General features: G+C 46.3%; 1 protein-coding gene and 1 long non-coding RNA gene across 2 annotated transcripts; one reads left to right on the top strand and one right to left on the bottom strand.

The window, feature by feature from the left end:
- Positions 1-60: 60 nt before the first annotated feature.
- On the bottom strand, positions 61-14,640 carry LOC119884825 (rho GTPase-activating protein SYDE2-like; the record flags this gene model as incomplete). Its single annotated transcript, XM_038695128.1, is given in 7 exon segments — positions 61-180; positions 1,109-1,272; positions 2,245-2,440; positions 3,440-3,781; positions 3,950-4,463; positions 5,697-5,986; positions 14,524-14,640. Coding segments are annotated over 7 exon segments (1,711 nt in total), but the record flags the coding sequence as incomplete, so codon positions are not given.
- An 822-nt stretch (positions 14,641-15,462) lies between these two features.
- LOC119884826 lies at positions 15,463-17,544 on the top strand. Its single transcript, XR_005441085.1, has 4 exons — positions 15,463-15,928; positions 16,195-16,467; positions 16,574-16,620; positions 16,848-17,544. It is a non-coding gene; the product is annotated as an uncharacterized LOC119884826 (long non-coding RNA).
- Positions 17,545-22,526: the final 4,982 nt, after the last annotated feature.

Here is a 22,526-nt window from a genome sequence, read left to right as displayed (position 1 = left end):
ACGTTTACATTACATTTAAACAGAAATGGTGAATTAATAAAATTCTGAAGTGTAGTGAACCTTTAAAGAGTGGCGGGATGGAGACTCCACCCAGACAGCAGACTCGGTTTCTGGTTGGACCACCTGAAGTCTGACCCTGATCTGTCCCTGATTTAGACCCGCACACTGCTTGTGGATTGGCTGCAGACAGAAATACATAAAAAACTGATCACACAAAGGATTTCAAGAAGCTTTAGTTTGAGTTCAATTGCATGTATCAAATCTGAATCATTTCGAATCCCAGAGCACTTTTCAACATTTGTTTTTGACATAAGTACTTTGATCTTTAGCTTAGTAAGTAAACATACAGTGTAGAAATACAAAACAAATAAGTAACAGTAGAGACAACAACCAAAGGGTTCATTTTAGACACTATGGAACTATACTGAATAATCTGTTTTCTGCTTCCAGTGATGCTAACTGCTAACTGCTAACATCAATGTTTTCTAAATTGCTCTTTGCTAATCAAAAGCTGTGAGAAAATCATGTGTTTGTGTCAACCTTGGAGAATCTTGGCATTTTACCAACCAGGACCCGGACCCAAAATGTAACCATGAACCTTCCGCTAACAGTGCTGGAGCTAAACGTGTAAAGTTTTTCCTAAGGGTGGCGCTCGAGGAAAGCTTACGGGTCATTGGATTGAGGAACAGAAATGAGATCAGGACAAACCTGTCATTACTGAGATACTCCGCAGGTTGTGATGATCTGGTTGAAATTGCAATAATAGCAGTAGTGCTGGCAGTTATAAGTCATAAGCCCCTTTTCCATTACCAGTACCAGCTCAACTTTCTGTCGCTGGCCTCTGTCCGGCGCACGCAATGATGATGCAGTGAATAGTGACGATTCTCTCCGACTTATCAGCATTCTGCTCTGTGGAACCTCGACGGAGGTGATACGAAGAAAAGTACCTGGAAGCAGGTACAGGTGCAACTTTTCCACAGTGGAAAACCAAAGGCAAAGGCGAGTCGAGGCGAGTCGAGCTGGTTCCATGCGGTGGAAAAGGGGCTATAGTTGCGGTGGTAGAATAAGTACCATTGATAACTAACTACTTTGCACGCAGCAGCAGTACCTGGTGTTAACACCACTATCCGAAGCTGCCGGGCTCTCTCCAGCTCCAGGTGGAAGGCGTGGTTTAATGAGAGGGCGGAGCCTCGCAGCGTCAGGAGGGCAGTCCTCGCTCTCGTCACCCCATCGATCTGGATGGCCAGGAAGACCTCCTTACTGTCCTCTGACCTGAGAGGCGAGACAGGGACAGAAAGGGAGTCACTTTTCAAAACTGAGCCATCATTACCCAACGTGTTTCAGCATCTTAACCAACAACAGGGGAGGCTTGTTGGTCTCTGGTGTCCTGAACATAACTGTGACAAGGAAAACGACAGTTCCACTGAAGATTACTGAGTTGTAAAGAGTTAGGAGCTATTTCAAACAGCTCTGCTTCCTGCAGTAAAACCACATTCATTTTTCTTATAGACAATGTTCAGTGACTCACAGTTGGAGCTCTTGGATTAGAATGAAACCCTCCTGGTCGAATCATCATTACAAAATATTAACGTAGTTGACTTCTCCACTCCTGAAGATTATATCGACACAGTCTTGGTAGAATGTGCCAACAATGTGCAAACAGTCAGAGCAACATCTATTTTCTTTATGCAGCCTCTTTTGAAAAGTTACTGTTACTAATAATACATTTTTCTATCATATTCAAGAAAGCTTCCAAACAGGAAGAACTAATCCTAGCCCTACAGCTGCCCAGAGACTGCAGTTAAAAACTGGCACCTTTGAACAGAAATGTCTGTTCCTGTAACTTTAAAATGTATAAACAAAGTAAACTGAAGTCACATTTCTACTTGTTATACATATCATCAATCATTTACTTCCAGGACCTCTGTGGGAAATTCAGTTAATAATCAACTGCAACCATTTAGCAAGTATTAACTTATATTAGCTGCTCTTAAGCTGATGATACACGGGGCAACTTTTTGAGCAATGTTGCTGGGCAATATTTGCTAGTGGCAAGTCCGACTATGTTTTGAACGGATAGTGATGGTGCTGGGTGGGTCGTGGAGTGGTGGGGGAAGGGGATTACGGTAATATTCTTTACTCATTACCATTGACGGCAACGTTGCCCTGCACGATTGCTCTAGAAGTTGCTCCGTGTATCACCAGCTTTAGCTAGTACCAGGTGTGGTGGTTATGCATTCCTACCTGCTGGTCTTCATCTCCTCCAGGCCCATCAGATGGACAGTCAGTAAACCCGTCACCCGCTGGCTGCATCGTTGTGGATCGGAGCCCACGTACAATCGGAAAGAGCTGACGTCGCATGCCGTTTCCTGGGAAGTTGTAAGGGGAAGGGCCGGTTGCCGTGGGAGCAGCTCGGGGGAGTCCCCATCACTAAGATAACCTAAAACGAAGGTTTACATTCTGGTTGTTTAACTGATGGGATCATACTGTGAGCAGGTTCATGCTTTGCTCCAGGACTCGTGAACGGGCTCAAACCTCTGGCCCAAGACATCCTCCAGAGGATTAAGACAACACCCACCAAGAAGAACCAGCTGCTGGAAGTCTAGATGGAAATTCTAAACTCTGTGCCTGTGCACATGGCCGCGTACGTGTAAGTTAATTATCCCAGTCTAATTTAAACAAATTTCTTTGTGTTTATATTAACCTATTAACCTGCATGTTTCACACGGGGAGAACATGGGGATGACCAAGGTTTGAATCCCAGACCTTCTTGCTGTGAGGCGAAAGTGTTAACCACTGCACCACCTTGTTAATTGACAAAAATCCAGCCCGTTTTCATCTCAGGGTGTCCAATACCAACGAATCAGAAAAAGTGACAAAACATAGTTAAAGGGTACTATTAGTGTCTGTGTGAGACACACGGGTGCGTCTCTATGAGACGCTCAGGGACATCCTGTACTTTTGTGTTAAAGGTGTTGACAGCCCCTCGAAGCCCGTACCCTTACCATAACCATCAGAAATGTTATTACCTAAACCTAAGTCACTGACTTTATGCATGTAAACCCTACAGCTAACAGGTAGGGTTAGCAACGGGGACGTTTCATACAGACGCTGAAGGGTACCTTTAGCGTAAAATCCTTACCCTTTGTCACGCTCTCGAAAAGCGTCAGTTATGACGCATTGAGATGAGAATGTGTTGGATAAAACGTATTTTAAAACATTCTTACTTTACTCCCAAATACAGCTACTTCAGCAAGCTGCCAGAGTAGCCTCCATAGGGCCTGTCCCATGTGAGCAGATCAGCCAAAGTTATGCTCAAACTAAAAGAGTATGAATAATATAAAACTGAAAAATGAATTTCTAATCTGTTTTCCAATATATAAATGTTTATGTCCCTCTAGGCATCGTTAGACCTGTTACAAACATGTTGACAGTTCACCTCCTTTACTGGCGGAGCGCCCTCTTGATGATCGTCGCAGCGGTCTGGTTGGAGGGGCGGAGCTATCCAGGTGATATCTGCTGATCACATTCTGGTTGGACAAGGCAGACGACGATGAGGTATTTTTACTGGCTGACTCATCCCCACCCCCTCTGCTGTCATTTCCCTGGCGAAGGGCACGAGACGAGGAGCGAAGGCTGAGTTTGCGGCGCAGTTCAGGAAGTTTCTTCATCTTTAGGGAGAGTTTCCTCACTGTACCAGGAGACCTCAGCCTGTCAATCACACTACCAGACACGCCCACTTTCTTTTGGGAGGCGGGGCTAGAGTCTGAAGGCTGGGAGTCTGAGGGAGAGAGAGACTTTTTCCTGAAACTGTTGGCCAACAGAGTGACCCAGGTAATTTCAATCAGATTAAGTGAAAACCTGGAACAGTGTGGTGTGGTATGTAAGAGAAACTGAACACAATATAAGAAGAAATGTAGAATCAGTAGGTGCAGTCATGTCTTCTTACCTGTGTTTTCTGTTGTGATGTCATCAGTGTGGTGGCTGACACTTGGATTGGCGCCCTCCAGTAGACAGTCACTGCTACGACTCTCTGCTGGCCCGACCCACACTCGTCCGAGCTCTGCTCTTTTATCTCCGGGAATCTTTGATGCTCCTCCGTCACCGCTCTCATCCCTCTTCCTCCATATCTCCTCCTCTCTGTGTGGACCTCCTGCATCCTCCTCCTCAGGGATCGGGTTGTACCAGATGTTGCTGCCGCTATCCTCCTGAAGCCTATAGGCCTCATCTGAAGCCTGGATCTTTCCTGAAGACAGCACCCAGGCTCGGCTGCTGCGATCCAGACTTTGCAGATACGCACGCTGGCCAGACTTGGTGCTGACAGAGGTAGCGGGCACGTCAGGGGGGCCCCCTGCTGGCTCGGGAGCTTCCTGGTGGACTGCCGTAGAACTGACAGGAATACAGGGGGTGCTGGTCATATCCCAGGCCAGACTGACACTCACCCTGTCGCCACACTGCTCTGTCTGGGAGCAGAACAAGAGGTGGGAGTCATACCAAAAGGAGGACTCAAACTATGAGGTGGAAAACATGAAGACATGGTCAAACTAAAAGGACACAACAAGAAGGAGGAGTCGAACTATGAGGTGGAAAACACAAAGACATGGTCAAACTAAAAGGACACAACAAGAAGGAGGAGTCGAACTACCAGGATTAGTACACGAAGACGCTGTCAAACTAAAAGGACAGAACAAAAAGGAGGAGTCAAACTACCAGGAGGAGTACACGAAGACATGGTCAAACTAAAAGGACAGAACAAGAAGGAGGAGTCAAACTACCAGGAGGAGTACACGAAGACATGGTCAAACTAAAAGGACAGAACAAGGAGGAGTCAAACTACCAGGATTAGTACACGAAGACGCTGTCAAACTAAAAGGACAGAACAAGAAGGAGGAGTCAAACTACCAGGAGGAGTACACGAAGACGCTGTCAAACTAAAAGGACAGAACAAGAAGGAGGAGTCAAACTACCAGGAGGAGTACACGAAGACGCTGTCAAACTAAAAGGACAGAACAAGAAGGAGGAGTCAAACTACCAGGAGGAGTACACGAAGACATGGTCAAACTAAAAGGACAGAACAAGAAGGAGGAGTCAAACTACCAGGAGGAGTACACGAAGACATGGTCAAACTAAAAGGACAGAACAAGAAGGAGGAGTCAAACTACCAGGAGGAGTACATGAAGACATGGTCAAACTAAAAGGACAGAACAAGAAGGAAGAGTCAAACTACCAGGAGGAGTACACGAAGACGCTGTCAAACTAAAAGGACAGAACAAGAAGGAAGAGTCAAACTACCAGGAGGAGTACACGAAGACGCTGTCAAACTAAAAGGACAGAACAAGAAGGAGGAGTCAAACTACCAGGAGGAGTACACGAAGACATGGTCAAACTAAAAGGACAGAACAAGAAGGAGGAGTCAAACTACCAGGAGGAGTACACGAAGACATGGTCAAACTAAAAGGACAGAACAAGAAGGAGGAGTCAAACTACCAGGAGGAGTACATGAAGACATGGTCAAACTAAAAGGACAGAACAAGGAGGGGTCAAACTACCAGGAGCAGGATAAGGAGGGGAGAACATGTAGAAATACTGGTCAAACTTCCAGAACAAGAACAAGAATTCAGTCTTCACTGGCCTGAAACACATTTACATGAAATAAATGAATTTTAATCACAGGGAATTAAAGAACCATATTGTACCTTATCCTGTACTAGTCTCTGACTCCAGGCCTGCCCAGATGCATCTTGGGATGTCCCTGATGGTCGTTCCCGGTCAGAGGGTCTGGGGGCAGAACCTGAGGGCAGGACGCTGGGCGGTGCCACGGAGCCCTGCCGTGCCCACGACTGTTTCTTAGCAACTGTGATGTGGTTATGTGGGGGTGAGGGGGGGTCAGGGTCTGCTGCTGGTGGAGGTCTTGTTGTCGTCATCGGTGGTGATGATGATGACGATGAAGGCGTCTGGAGCACAGTGTCGTTCTTTACTGGAACATCTGCAGAGTACACACACACAGCTGCTATTAGCATTCTCATGGTTGGATTAAATCCTGCGTGTGGTGTGAAGAAACTTGAGGAGGGAGAGAGAAGGAATTCAGTGGTGAGTTACTTGTCTTGTGGGTCTTTGCTGCTGTCTCACTCTTTTGGTTCCTATGTGGCAGTTCGTTAAAAACAAAACTACAGCATGTGAGTGCTTCCTTCGTGACCGGAGAACACATCAATGTATTTACTGACCTAGATCATGTCCATCAGTTTTCAGTCAACACAAACACCTTGGAACAGAAAAAAACTAAACTACAACCAACCAACCACTGAGCCGTAAACACACATGCTCACATCGGTGAACTCGAAATCTGTTTAAACAAGTGAAAAAGCCAGAACCTTATCAGGTTACTGACTTCTGAGTGGTGTTGTTGGTGACTGACCAGTGCAGATCTCCTCAGCTTCCACCTGAGCAGCCTCCACAGTCTGTGTCTGTAGGTTTGATCGGAAATGTGCTGTGAATGAACAGGATATGTTACTGCTTCCCTGCCCAGCAGCCTCGGCTTTAAACTTACTGGGTTTGACTCGCGTTCCTGGCTGAGGCGATACAAAGTGATGTTCTCTGTGCTGTGTTTATGAAACCACAGAGTGTCACAGCACACATTCCCATATATTCACATATCGACGCCTGATCAAGTGCCCTTGGCATTGCTTTTTAACGTCCTGGGTACTCTTTACTGTCGTTTTTGGACATTTAGGGTTAAAGATGGCAAGAATAAAAATGCAACGTCCGGTTAAGACTTTCAGAATAAAAGTACTTCTTAATATTGCAAAACAATGCAAAGTTAATGGCAAGTTGTGAAACGTCATAGTTTGGTTAGGTTTAGGAAAAGACCAGGGTTTGGGTTAAAGTAACTACGTGACTTAAAAACATTTGACCTTTTATTTCAAGAGGCAAACGAACAACGGTCTCCTGGGTGCAAGTCCGATATCTGGCCCACCTTGCACCCCACCACGTCCTTACTCTGACTTTGCTGTTAAATATGCTTCACCTGCCTTACAGGGCTTCCCTCAGAGCGTTACAAACCGACAGCAAGAGGTATTGACCAGGCATTTATATGTGACGACTGAGAACGGGTCGGACAGTACAGATGGGGGTTTAGCTCATGAAGCATCAGTCTGGACTCTGGTCCGAGATGTCAGCCTGTCCTGCTGCACACGCTGGTCATTATTGATCAGCTGTAATCCCATCAACTGTTACTGCTGAAACACACTGGAAACTTTAAAGCAGCAATTATAACCAGATTGACTGTCTCACATCCTGAACATCTGGATTTATGTCTTCTAGCTCTCTGCTTCCTGTGTGTGTGTCCTCGTGATACACAGCGTGCAGACTGTCTGCCTGAGCTGCATGAATAAACCCTCTGTGTGTTTGTGCTTTAGTGAATCTGATGACGCTGTTAGCTGATTTAATATCACACAGGTGGTGATTTTAGATAATCCTGCTCTCTGATTGGCTGGAGTCTGTTTTGGTGTTACATGTGTCACCTGATGAAGGGGAGTCCAGTGTTCTCTCTGTGTTAGCTCTGAAGTGGAAATATCTGGCTGTGTAGCTGCTGAACGCTGCACTGTGTTTACTAGCTGTTCTCTGAGTCTGTCTGCAGGTGTGGTCTGTGGCTACTCCCTGAAACTCAAACTGCTGTGATTGGCTACAGGTCCAGACAGGAAGTGATACTCTCCAGAGGTCGACCTCCACTTCCTGTCATCTGAATGAAGCTAAAGAGGAGCTGACTGTGAGTGTTTGTGTGTGATGATAATAATAAATCATCTGTTATTTTTTTAGAAACCTGAGAAAAGAGAAGGGGGGGTGAATAAACAGCTGTGACTCTGCAGAGGTCAATGAACTCTGTGTTTAAGGCCAAACACACTGCTGTCTATTCACTATTCACTAGTCTTAAAATACACAGAAACACACAAAGACTGCAGTCAGCACACACACACACACACACAGCATGATCCACAGACAAGGCGAGCTTTAAGAGTCGATGGCGTCCTGAACAGTTTGTGTTTCATACTGAGTGTGTGTGTCTTGAATCTTCACTCAGTCCAACTTACTGTAACATCACATCATCAGGGAGAGATAAACAGGAAGTAACCACACACACAAACACACACAGGTCTAATGACAGGAAGTGGTCAGCTGACCCAGTCAGTCTGCAGGAAGCTGAACATTAAACCTTCCAGATTACAGACGGTCTGTGACTGAGCAGCTCTGAGAAACGTGGTGAAATATGTAAAAGCTTAAAAAACAGTTCAGCGTTTCATTCTGTCTATGGAAGGACAGAAACACATGGAGGGGAATTAAACTCTTTCTACAAATCAGTCTGCAGGCATTTACAATCTATCCGGATTGATTTTGCAAAATCCCACAAAATCTGGATCCGAGTCACATTTGGAGCTGGTTTGAAATGCGATTCCAGTCGGGTTTCACAGGTGCGCCTCAGTATGAACGCTCAAATCAGATTCCAGCGCTTCACACAGCGACGTCGTAAGATCCAGAGTGATGGAGAGCGTCAGAACGGTGGATCAGCACTCCTGGGTCACTGAGTTTGTCTGCTGCGACGGAGGAGTTCTGAGTGGACGTGTTGGTTAGAGCTGCCGTGCCCTATAAAAACAAACCAATTTTTATTTTGCTGTTCTCGTGAAGCATTGCCTGATGTGAACCGTGCCTCGAACAAAAGACCTCTCAGAAGACCTCAGATTAAGAACTTGTTGACTTGCATGAAGCTGGAAAGGGTTACAGAAGTATCTCTAAAAGTCCTGATGTCCATCACTCCACTTTAAGACAAACTGTCTATAAATGGAGAAAGTTCAGCACTGTGGCTGCTCTCCATAGGAGACGCCGTCCTGCAAAGATGACTGCACGAGCACAAAACAGAATGATCAATGAGGTTAAGAAGGATCTTAGAGTGTCACAGAAATATCTGGAACATGCTAACATTTCTGTTGACGACTCTATGATATGTAAAAAAACAAGAATAGAGTTCATGGTAGAGGAAGCCTCTGTTGTCCAAAAAATCATTGCTGCATGTCTGAAGTTTGCAAAAGAGGAAGGAAAAAGGCACAGCACACCAACATCAAAACCTCATCCCAACTGTGAGGTATGGTGGAGGGGGCATCATCACCGCCAGTTGAAACTTAAGGTTGGTGATGCCGCAGGACAATGACCCAAAGCACAGAAGTAAATCAACAACAGAATGGCTTCAGCAGAAGAAAATACACCTTCTTGAGTGGCCTAGTCAGAGTCCTGACCTCGGCCCGACTGAGGTGAACTGATCTGTAAAGAGGAATGGTCCAAAATTCCTCCTGACCGTTGTTCAGGTCTGATCTGCAGGAATGTTTGTTTGACGTTATTGCTGCCGAAGGAGGGTCAACCGGTGATTAAATCCAAGGACTCATTTTCCACCCTGCACTGTTTGTTCAATAAAAACATGAAAACATATAATTGCTTGCGTGGAGTTAGTTTAAGCAGACTGCGTTTGTCTGTTGTGACACAGATGAAGATCAGATCACATTTTATTACCAATTTCTGCAGAAATCCAGGTGACACGCTTGAAATGGTACATCTACTGTTTAAATGTTAGCCTAGCTTTGCACAAAGACTGGTAGCACGGGGAACTGTTAGTCTGCATACAGCTGGACAGTGTGATGCTGATAAAGGACAGCCAGGCCTGCAGCCAGGCCAGAGACTCGGTACCAGCAGAGACTCGGTACTCAGCAGTGATTTGGTACCAGCAGACTTGGTACCAGCAGAAACTCTGTACTCAGCAGAGGCTCAGTACTCAGCAGAGACTTGGTACCAGCAGAGACTCTGTACTCAGCAGAGATTTGGTACCAACAGAGACTCTGTACTCAGCAGAGACTCTGTACTCAGCAGAGACTTGGTACCAGCAGAGACTCTGTACTCAGCAGAGACTCTGTACTCAGCAGAGGCTCAGTACTCAGCAGAGACTCTGTACTCAGCAGTGACTTGGTACCAGCAGAGGCTCAGTACTCAGCAGAGATTTGGTACCAACAGAGACTCTGTACTCAGCAGAGACTCTGTACTCAGCAGTGACTTGGTACCAGCAGACTTGGTATCAGCAGAGACTCTGTACTCAGCAGAGGCTCAGTACTCAGCAGAAACTTGGTACCAGCAGTGACTTGGTACCAGCAGACTTGTACCAGCAGAGACTCTGTACTCAGCAGAGGCTCAGTACTCAGCAGAGACTTGGTACTCAGCAGTGACTTGGTACTCAGCAGAGACTCTGTACTCAGCAGAGACTCTGTACTTCAGCAGAGACTTGGTACCAGCAGAGACTCTGTACTCAGCAGAGGCTCAGTACTCAGCAGTAACTTGGTACTCAGCAGAGACTTGGTACTCAGCAGTGACTTGGTACTCAGCAGTGACTCGGTACTCAGCAGTGACTTGGTACTCAGCAGAGACTCTGTACTCAGCAGAGACTCTGTACTTCAGCAGTGACTTGGTACTCAGCAGTGACTTGGTACTCAGCAGAGACTCTGTACTCAGCAGAGATTTGGTACCAGCAGAGACTCTGTACTCAGCAGTGACTCTGTACTCAGCAGTGACTTGGTACTCAGCAGTGACTCTGTACTCAGCAGTGACTTGGTACTCAGCAGAGATTTGGTACCAGCAGAGACTCTGTACTCAGCAGAGACTCTGTACTCAGCAGTGACTCGGTACTCAGCAGTGACTTGGTACTCAGCAGTGACTTGGTACTCAGCAGTGACTTGGTACTCAGCAGAGACTCTGTACTGCAGTGACTTGGTACTCAGCAGAGATTTGGTACCAGCAGAGACTCTGTACTCAGCAGTGACTTGGTACTCAGCAGTGACTTGGTACTCAGCAGAGACTCTGTACTCAGCAGAGACTCTGTACTTCAGCAGAGACCTGATACCAGCAGAGACTCTGTACTCAGCAGAGACTCTGTACTCAGCAGAGGCTCTGTACTCAGCAGAGGCTCAGTACTCAGCAGAGACTTGGTACTTCAGCAGAGACCTGGTACCAGCAGAGACTCTGTACTCAGCAGAGACTCTGTACTCAGCAGAGACTCTGTACTCAGCAGAGACTCTGTACTCAGCAGAGGCTCTGTACTCAGCAGAGGCTCAGTACTCAGCAGAGACTTGGTACCAGCAGTGACTTGGTACCAGCAGACTTGTACCAGCAGAGACTCTGTACTCAGCAGAGACTCTGTACTCAGCAGAGGCTCGGTACTCAGCAGAGACTTGGTACCAGCAGACTTGTACCAGCAGAGACTCTGTACTCAGCAGAGACTCTGTACTCAGCAGAGACTTGGTACTCAGCAGTGACTTGGTACTCAGCAGAGACTCTGTACTCAGCAGAGACTCTGTACTCAGCAGAGGCTCAGTACTCAGCAGAGACTTGGTACCAGCAGTGACTTGGTACCAGCAGAGACTCTGTACTCAGCAGTGACTCTGTACTCAGCAGAGACTCTGTACTCAGCAGAGACTCTGTACTCAGCAGAGACTCTGTACTCAGTAGAGACTCTGTACTCAGCAGAGATTTGGTACCAACAGAGACTCTGTACTCAGCAGGGACTTGGTACCAGCAGAGACTCTGTACTCAGCAGTGACTCTGTACTCAGCAGTGACTTGGTACTCAGCAGAGACTCTGTACTCAGCAGAGGCTCAGTACTCAGCAGAGATTTGGTACCAACAGAGACTCTGTACTCAGCAGAGATTTCGTACCAGCAGAGACTCTGTACTCAGCAGTGACTCTGTACTCAGCAGAGACTCTGTACTCAGCAGAGACTCTGTACTCAGCAGAGACTCTGTACTCAGCAGAGACTCTGTACTCAGCAGAGACTCTGTACTTCAGCAGAGACTTGGTACCAGCAGAGACTCTGTACTCAGCAGAGATTTCGTACCAGCAGAGACTCTGTACTCAGCAGTGACTTGGTACTCAGCAGTGACTTGGTACTCAGCAGTGACTTGGTACTCAGCAGAGATTTGGTACCAGCAGAGACTCTGTACTCAGCAGTGACTCGGTACTCAGCAGTGACTTGGTACTCAGCAGTGACTTGGTACTCAGCAGTGACTTGGTACTCAGCAGAGACTCTGTACTGCAGTGACTTGGTACTCAGCAGAGATTTGGTACCAGCAGAGACTCTGTACTCAGCAGTGACTTGGTACTCAGCAGTGACTTGGTACTCAGCAGTGACTTGGTACTCAGCAGAGACTCTGTACTCAGCAGAGACTCTGTACTCAGCAGTGACTTGGTACTCAGCAGAGACTCTGTACTCAGCAGAGACTCTGTACTCAGCAGAGACTTGGTACCAGCAGTGACTTGGTACCAGCAGACTTGTACCAGCAGAGACTCGGTACTTCAGCAGAGATTTGGTACCAACAGAGACTCGGTACTCAGCAGAGATTTGGTACCAACAGAGACTCGGTACTCAGCAGAGACTCGGTACTTCAGCAGAGATTTGGTACCAGCAGAGACTCTGTACTCAGCAGAGATTTGGTACTCAGCAGGGACTCTGTACTCAGCAGTGACTCAGTACTCAGCAGTGACTTGGTACTCAGCAGTGACTTGGTACTCAGCAGTGACTTGGTACCAGCAGAGACTCTGTACTCAGCAGAGATTTGGTACCAGCAGAGACTCTGTACTCAGCAGAGATTTGGTACCAGCAGAGACTCTGTACTCAGCAGTGACTCAGTACTCAGCAGTGACTCATTACTCAGCAGTGACTTGGTACTCAGCAGTGACTTGGTACCAGCAGAGACTCTGTACTCAGCAGAGATTTGGTACCAGCAGAGACTCTGTACTCAGCAGTGACTCAGTACTCAGCAGTGACTCAGTACTCAGCAGTGACTTGGTACTCAGCAGTGACTCGGTACTCAGCAGTGACTCGGTACTCAGCAGTGACTTGGTACCAGCAGTGACTCAGTACTCAGCAGTGACTCAGTACTCAGCAGTGACTCAGTACTCAGCAGTGACTCGGTACTCAGCAGTGACTCTGTACTCAGCAGAGACTCTGTACTCAGCAGAGACTCTGTACTCAGCAGAGACTTGGTACCAGCAGTGACTTGGTACCAGCAGACTTGTACCAGCAGAGACTCTGTACTCAGCAGAGACTCTGTACTCAGCAGAGACTTGGTACTCAGCAGTGACTTGGTACTCAGCAGAGACTTGGTACTCAGCAGAGACTCTGTACTCAGCAGAGGCTCAGTACTCAGCAGAGACTCGGTACTTCAGCAGAGATTTGGTACCAACAGAGACTCGGTACTCAGCAGAGACTCGGTACTTCAGCAGAGATTTGGTACCAACAGAGACTCGGTACTCAGCAGAGATTTGGTACCAACAGAGACTCGGTACTCAGCAGAGACTCGGTACTTCAGCAGAGATTTGGTACCAGCAGAGACTCTGTACTCAGCAGAGATTTGGTACTCAGCAGGGACTCTGTACTCAGCAGTGACTCAGTACTCAGCAGTGACTTGGTACTCAGCAGTGACTTGGTACTCAGCAGTGACTTGGTACCAGCAGAGACTCTGTACTCAGCAGAGATTTGGTACCAGCAGAGACTCTGTACTCAGCAGAGATTTGGTACCAGCAGAGACTCTGTACTCAGCAGTGACTCAGTACTCAGCAGTGACTCATTACTCAGCAGTGACTTGGTACTCAGCAGTGACTTGGTACCAGCAGAGACTCTGTACTCAGCAGAGATTTGGTACCAGCAGAGACTCTGTACTCAGCAGTGACTCAGTACTCAGCAGTGACTCAGTACTCAGCAGTGACTTGGTACTCAGCAGTGACTCGGTACTCAGCAGTGACTCGGTACTCAGCAGTGACTTGGTACCAGCAGTGACTCAGTACTCAGCAGTGACTCAGTACTCAGCAGTGACTCAGTACTCAGCAGTGACTCGGTACTCAGCAGTGACTCGGTACTCAGCAGAGACTCTGTACTCAGCAGAGACTCTGTACTCAGCAGAGACTCGGTACTTCAGCAGTGACTTGGTACTCAGCAGAGACTCTGTACTCAGCAGTGACTTGGTACCAGCAGAGACTCAGTAGTGACATCACAGCGTACATCACAGCTCTGCAGGCTGTTCATTGGTTGTGTGTCTGCTGTTAGAAAACGATGTCATAGACGTACATAAAGATATCTGCTCACGTGCAGCACATACATACATGTGTTCTTTATAGATCATTTATACTCAAATATTAACGAAAAATTCAAATGTTCTGCCTAGAACCCAGTACCATGTTCCCTCAACACTAGTACAGAGAACATGACCGTGTCTCTGAGAAGGAACACAAAGAGTTACAAACTGAAGAGAAAAGTTTCAGACTAGTAAAGGAAACGTATGAACCTGAATCTGGAGAACAGACCTGATCTGCCTGAGACGTCTGATCACAGATGAGACTGATCGGCCTGTGAGAGACGTGTGCTCACTACAGCTCAGTGAACAGGACGTCCTGAGCAGCGCTCACTAACACGGACTCTGTTTAGCCTCTGCAGCTGCTCACCGCTCAGTTTGGGGTCCGTCTTCCTCCTGGATCTGTCTTTGCCTCTCAGCCTGGAGAAGGTTCTCTTCAGCAGAGGCTCGGCCATAGTGGTCCCCCCTCCTCCTCCTCCTCCTCCTCCTCGGTCCTCCTCGGTCCTCCTGGACGGGGAGAATCCAGCAGGAGAAGAGGGGTCAGCGCTCTTTCATCACGTCCATGTCTCCGACTCCTCGTTCACTTTGACTCTGAGAGCTGCAGAACAGGAAATGAATTCCACACATTCTTTCCCAAACTCCCCCTCCTCCTCCTCCCCCGGTCCCTCCTCCCACTCTCCTCCCTCCACATTGAGAGAGAGAGGACTCATGGGAAATGTAGTCCTGAGACAACTGAATGTTCTGTTTTATTTCTTTAATTCAGTTTTGAAGAGGAAGTTAACTTCAAGTCAAACTAAACTTTGTGTAATGACATATTTCCTGTGTCTGGTGTCTCATACGGGACACAGTGTCTCGTCGATCTCAGACACTTTGTTTTTCATTACTTTAGTTGTCGTGAATCATTGAAGGTGTTGTTATTATTATTACTTACTATCATTATTCCTGTCGTCTCCCTTCTGGCAGACGGAGCAACACAAACACATGAGGTACGCCTACAGGTGAGCTCGCCGCTGCACACAGAAACAGTTCTCAGTAATTACTGATCAGGCTGCACCGCCTGCTCCAAATATTTTACAAATGCAGCCGTAACACGACATTCCTTTTTTCTCTGCAGCATCAGGAACTTTTCCTGGACGTCTTAACGTTTTTCAGCTTTTGAGTTTTGTTAGTTCAGTTTTATTTTGTTAAATCCAGCATTGTGTGTTCATGTGGGCTTTACTTCCTGTTTTATTTTGTTAAATCCGTGCTGTGTTTTTATTTTGTAGTGTTCTGTCTCTTTGCTTTGATTGGCTGAGTGTTTCCACCTGTGTCTGCTCTGTCTGCAGGTCTGCGTTTGGTCTCGTGTCTCTTCTGCTTCAGGTTTTGTGGACTTTCGATTGTTGCCTTGTTCCTGTTTTGGATCTCCGTGTGCTCCATGAACTGGCTGCTTCACCTTTAGTCTGGGACCAATTCTTCTTTTGTTTCATGGTGATGATCACTGAGAAGACTAGTTCCTCTACTCCTGTGTCTGCACTTTGAAATGATAACAGTATTAGCATGACTGCGTAGAAAACACACGAAATCTGACACGCCCACCAAACGGGAGAAAACATACCTCGAAGCCCGTTGTTCCAAAGAAACATGTCGTTCAATCAGAAAACACTTGATGGTCCCCGTGTCCGAACAGGATTGGGTATAAAAGCCTTGGTGTTTGCGGCACCTTCTGCTTGGAACCTTCTTCAGAACTCGTTGAAACTGACTGACAACTCTGAAGGATCTGGAGCAGGTGAACATTGGTCAGTATTGCTGTTTATAAAGTTGTATTCTGCCTATATGTACTGTATGTGTACCTGATGTCTTTTATATGTTGGAAACTGTCCTTTATGTTCTTTCATGCTGCCTCTTGGCCTGCTCTCTCTTGCAAAAGAGATTTTAATCTCAATGACACTCACCTGATTAAATAAAGGTAAAATCAAATAAAAATATTTTCTGTGACTGTTGTCAGTGAAATGAACCAGTTTGAATTGATCCAGTAAAAAACTGATGTTTACAACTCGTGCAGGTCACATGATCAGCTGGTTTCACCACTGCAGAAGGGTGAGGAGTGATTTGCTGATGAAGATTTTCAGAGAAACAAGTGATGAGGAGGAAGCAGCTTCATCATGTCTCAGTTTGTCCACCAGATGGAGACAAACACCAGGAAACCCTCAACACTGCAGGAGGAAAATAAAACAAACCATTCTGTTTGGTAAATGGAATTGGCAGCTTTATTAATAGTTTATGCATATTTAGTCATTTGGTTGGTATAAAGCTGTAAAGTACAAAAGACCAACAGGTGAGTAGTACATGTAGTATTTTTTACTTTTAACATTATTATAATTGATTATCAATCATTATTTTATTTATATTATTCATGTTTTATATTTTTTATTCTATTTCAGCACGCGGAGCTGAGAGAAGAAGAAGATGAAGAAGAGGAGAGAGAAAGGTTTGTCCTGAAAGGCGACATGAGGTTTCCATCCAGCAGGGGGCGCAACGCCTCCACGCTTCTGTCTTTCTTTTCATTGGCTCATTTCCTGCTCTGTAAACATCTGAAGAACAGTTTGGTTCTACTGTTTAAACATGACCAGCTGATTATTTGAAGGTATAATCAATAACAAAGTTTAAAGAAACAGCTCAGCGAGTGATTTTTCCTCCTCTGATCACTTCTTTTAGTTCTGTCTCGTCCTGCGGTCTGTGAAGGCCTGACGGCGGCGTCCTGAACAGACGATCAGAGGACACGCCGCGATTGGACATCTGGAGCCGCCACTCAAACCTGCATTCATTAACCTCCTCTGTTAATTAATTAGTGACACGTCAGGTTCAATTAGGAGCAATTAACGATGCGGAATGATGTTAATCGACTCTGATCACGTCGCCTGTCAGACCTGACCGGGGGCAGTGCGGCCTGTCAGACGAGCACGAGGGCCTCGGAGAATCAGCATTCATGATTTCACTTTAAATCTTTAATTACTTTTTCTCATTAATACAATCAATCAATAATAAAATCTGGTGTTTCATTAAAAAAGTGAGACTGAAACTTTGTTCTTCTTGTTCTCACCTGATGTTTTCTCAGGCAGAAACATAAAGAGAGAATCCACAAAGAAGAAACTCAACGATTTCCCCTCGTCCGGTGGAAACAGGAAATGACTTCAGACTGAAACAGCCTGCACTGCAGTGAACGCAGCGTGTCGAGTTCATTGTCTCCAGTTTCTGCCTGTTTCACTCTGCTGGTTGGACGTCAGGGCTCAGCTCACGAGGAGTGACGATGTTGGTGTTATCACCAGAAGAGACCAGAACATATTTGAACACTATTTTAAAGAAATATTGGGGGTCTGAGGCTCTGAGGATCTGGGGGGTCTGGGGGTCTGAGGATCTGGGGGGTCTGGGGGTCTGAGGATCTGGGGGGTCTGGGGGTCTGAGGGTCTGGGGGTCTGAGGCTCTGGGGGTCTGGGAGTCTGTGGCTCTGGGGGTCTGAGGCTCTGAGGGTCTGGGGGTCTGAGGCTCTGAGGATCTGGGGGGTCTGGGAGTCTGTGGCTCTGGGGGTCTGAGGCTCTGAGGGTCTGGGGGTCTGAGGCTCTGAGGATCTGGGGGTCTGGGGGTCTGAGGGTCCCGGGGGTCTGGGGTCTGAGGCTCTGAGGGTCTCTGGCTCTGTGGGTCTGAGCAATAGACAGGTGGATTTTCTGCATCCTGTGTTAGCTTGTGGTGCCAAATCTAAATCTAAAACGGTTTTTAGCTGAAGTTGCTTTTTTGTTTCTTCTGTATTTAAATTAAATTCTTTAAAAAATTCTTCTTTTTGTGCAAAACATTTTCATTTATTGGTTAATATTTCTGCAAGATGGCGACAGATGCTTTCACAAGCGTGATGCGTTCGCTGTCTTGTTGCCCAGCATGATGCGTTCGCTGTCTTGTTGCCCTGCGTGATGCGTTCGCTGTCTTGTTGCCCTGCGTGATGCGTTCGCTGTCTTGTTGCCCTGCGTGATGCGTTCGCTGTCTTGTTGCCCTGCGTGATGCGTTCATTACAGAAAAGATGATTTTGTGTCGTTTTTATAAACAATGAAATGAAAGAAGAAAACTAAACAGAGACGACTGAAGAAACAGAAGAGTTATTAATTAATGACTCGTAGTTTATGAAATAAAATCACACTGTCATGTAGCAACGTTTTTATTTACAGAATATTTATCCTACAAATAGAAATCATTTCCTTCAGTGACGCTCGGTGTCCCTCCGCTCTTTATTCTGCAGAGTCTCATGTTGGACAGACTGTAAAGAACGGCAGACATTAAATCTGATGTTTAATCTCTAGAATATAGAGACATATCCTAGAGATTAAATCTATAAATATATCACATGTGTGTGAATCTCCTCACATATGAACTGTAAAGAGGAATCTCTGGTCCGACTCTCTCTGTTTCCTCTTGGTGGCGCTCTTTCCTCGCTCGCCCATCTCTCTGCTGGGATGGAGGGAATTCCCTGAACTGGGACGACTGGAAATCCCTCGGCAGCACACGCACACTCACAGGCTGAATCTGAAAGTGTTTCTGTGTTTGCAGCTGAAGGTCGAGCGCTTTGTTTCCTCTCATTTTATTTCCATTTTTGTGGCTCCTCGTCTGTTTCCCTGCAGCCGCACTCCAGTCAGACAAAAGAGTCAAATAAAAATAAAACACAGAGGAGACGAGGACAAAACGGTGAAATGCAGAAAAACAGCAGGATCAAAGCAGATGAAGGAGGTAAAATCTAAAAGAATAAAATGTGACAGAGGACTGATCAGCAGCCTGTCAGGCAGCGGCCAATGACACTCAGCCATCAGTTTGATTGGCAGCTGAGACAAACAGGATCGGATCAGCCCGTCATGATAAATCTGCTGACTTCACTTTTTAAAAGAGTTCAACCAGACTTCACCAGAAATAAAGCTGATTTAATCGGACTGATTTCTAACGTGTGGGATTTAAAACTTAGTGATGACGGGGAGGTCACACTGATTAACAAACTGCTTTATTAATCATGGCGAGGATTTACATCTGATTTCTGACGGGATTCTTCTCCAGCCTGATTTACTTCAGATCTGACTGAGGTCACTTGTTGTGATTTGACTGATTTCTAACCTGAACTGAACGATAAACATTTATGGAACTTGGCTGGTTTTGTTCCTGCTGTGCGGTTCGGGCTCAAGGTGACCCAGCTTTGCGTCTCTATAAAGACCACCGAGCTGAGGTCTGATTCCCCGGCTCGTTGCTGACGTCGGACCGGATCAGTTTACTACACTGAAGTAAAAATCAGAGGGATCATAAGATCAGACATGAGTGAGTTGAGTAACGTGGAAACAACACGGTGCAGATTTAAAATGTTAGGGAGGATCAGGCTGCTCGGATTAAACACAACACAGGAGGTCCAGAATCAGAGGGTTCAATGGGACATGGTGGTGTAGCTGATGGAGGAGTTCAGATGACTGGGTTTACTCTACGACTCAAACCAAACACATCTCCGTCGGCCAATCACGGTGTTCTGTCAGCCGGCGTTTCACTGCGAGTCCTCAGGTCCTCGCTGTAGCAGCGAGCTGGCGTCCGAGTGCACCCTGATCTCCGCCCGGCTGATTCCATCCCTCCACGCCCGCCTTCCGGCCACAGGAAACGTTTCTGCAGCTTCAGGCCGCTCCGCACTCTCCGGCCTCCGTCGCCGCCTCACAGGTGGAAACATCCTCGGCTCAAAGAATCATCCGTCGAAAGTGCAGATCCCGGGGTCAGGGTCTGGGACTATCCGCCGGCGAGCCCCTGGTAGCTTTCACAGCTTCGGTGACGTGATACGCTCCGTCTATCCTGAAAGAAGACCAGGCCTGATCCCTATTTCGGCGTTGACTGAGTCCTAAATACAGAAAGAACATCTGTCCCGGCAGCCGTTCGATTCCCAGTCACTCTGAACTGGTCGTGCTGGTCCAAGGTTTCCTTTATTCGGGTCATTACAGTTTTAAGTTCTGAGGCGCTTTGTTCAAATGGGAACGTTGTTTTCATTTTCCCAGCATCCACCTGTCCAACGGGGAATCAATCGAAGGGCCCCTGCCACCTGATAAGTAATTTGGGGCTCCTTGTCTGCTGGTGCAACTTGTTAGTCCCGTTTGTCGGTTGCTGAAGGGCTGTTCAAGCTCCAGGTCCTGAGCTGCTCTTGTGGACTCTCAGGTCCAGGACGTACTGGACTTCATTTCTGCTTGGGCTCGGACCTTCGTCCCAGCTTTCTCTAAGCAGGTCCAGCACCCCAACGTGGTTTCCTGCCAAATAGCAGTTCTAAGGGAGAAAGTCCGGTCGAGGCCTGCGGTTGGTTAACCAACTCCCATCCAGGTAGACGCACGCCAGCCATGTACGTCTCCACGAAAGCAGGGCCAATAAAATCGGGACGTTATCTGGTCCACCCGTTGGGTTATGTGGTTAACGAGCTTCTGAACGAGCTTCTGAAATGACAGGTGAGGTGATGTGGTTCTGGGTCAGGATCTCGAGCTGTTTTAAATAACGGGTGTGAGATCACGTCGAGTCAGTGTCACTGATCCAGCATCAGACTCCTCAGAGCCTCCGTCCACATCAGGAAAACTCCCCAACAGTCCTTCAGAAGAACTGAAGAAAGCTCTGGGAGACAGGGAGCGGGGCCCTCTCAGGGACGGGCCCTCTCGGGAGTAGGAGCCACCTGGAAACAGGACAGAGGTCCGATCTGGTGATTCAGGTTTCTCCTGTGTTCTACACACACGCTGACGGACTGCGTGTTTCTCTCTGTTTAAAGCTTCTGAAGTTTAAACTGACTGAATGTTTTTTACTGAGTCAGCCTTGTGCGTGCGCGTGCATGTGTGCATGCATGTGTGCGCGCGTGCACGTGCGTGTGTGCGTGTGTGTGACAGCTGGCCCATCTGACTTTGCCGTGACATCTGGGAAACCCGCATGTGTGCCGCCGTGAACGCCGGTTGATGTCGCTATTTAAATGCAAATGTGTGTGTGTGTGTGTGTGTGTGCGTGCGTGTGTGTGCGCGCACACACACACACACAAAAGGAAACACTTCACACACAATGAAGACGGGGAGGTTTAACACACACACTCTGCAGCGCTGCGGCTCGTCTGTAAATCAGAAGATAAACTGCAGGAGAAACGACATTAATTCAATTAAAAATGATGTTTGGTCATTTTGTTATCAGTTTTTTTATTTAAGATATTTAATTTACATTTAATAATCAATAATGTGGCCTCTTTTGTTCGACATCACTCTGCTGTTAATTTACAGGTTTAAGGTTTTAAATTCAGCAGTGAACAGTGAAATAAAGAGAGATTTATTTCACCTTCAACGTTTGAGAAAAGAGATCTTTATTACCAAATGTACAATTTTAAACTAAATTAAACTAATAAACAGAAAAGAGGATAAAATAAATGTCACATATTGTGAGATTGTTTCTGACAAACATCTAATTTATTGCATTAAATGGTTTTAAGGTGGAATAAATGCAGATTTGTTCCTTCATCAAGTGAAATAAATCTGAATTATAATTTAGACTAAATGTTCGACTTATTCAGAAGCTCCTTGGGAAAACAGACGATTTAAAGGCTGTTGCAAAAATAAAGGACAGAAAGAGGACAAAGTAAAATAATCAGGTGAATAATAAAAAGGTGAAAAACAAAGGAGAGCATAATTGATCAGGTGCGTCAGGTTGATCGATCACCTGCTGCCGACGGATCGGGTTTTAAGGAGGACGCTGACTGTAACTGAGTTTGTCTTCATGTAAATGAGATCAAATGTGAAACAGCGTTCAGTCAGAGACCGAAGTCAGTTTGAAGCCTTTTAAAGCTGCTCGAGCACCAAAACCACACTGACTGATTTTCTAATTCATCTGAGTTTTTTCCTGCTTTTCTTTTCAGCACCTTTTCTTTCTTTTTAAATGAACGTCTATAACAACAAAAGCATTTTCCATAAATTTACATTTATAAATATACTGTAATAAATAATATGCACTGTGGACTTAATATGTATGTAAAATATAAACATTTGCCCTGTTTACTGAAAATTTAAGATTTGGAGATACAAGGTTTCACTTGGATGGAGATGAAGAAGAAAAACTGAAAATACAATAAACAACAATAAAAACGTTAATTAAATAATTAAGAAGTAAAATATTTTCATCACTTCAAATAAAATTATTTTACTGAATCCAGAAGAGCCGAGAGACCGAGGAGGAGGAGGAGGAGGAGGAGGAGGAGGATCGTTGTTTACCCCCCCCCCCCCCCGCAGGTCTGGGATTAGTCCCGAAAAGACAGCCGCCACCCCCCCCCCCCCCCCCCCACACACACACACACAGTCAGATATTTGTCCATTTAAAAACAATCAC

The sequence above is a fragment of the Micropterus salmoides genome, unplaced genomic scaffold, assembly GCF_014851395.1.
Source record: "Micropterus salmoides isolate LMB-PRFRI ecotype aquatic unplaced genomic scaffold, ASM1485139v1 Ms_hic_scaffold_3700, whole genome shotgun sequence".
Taxonomy (NCBI): Eukaryota; Metazoa; Chordata; class Actinopteri; order Centrarchiformes; family Centrarchidae; genus Micropterus; species Micropterus salmoides.
The sequence above is the reverse complement of the archived record's forward strand: the minus strand, read 5'-3'. Positions and strand labels throughout refer to the sequence as shown.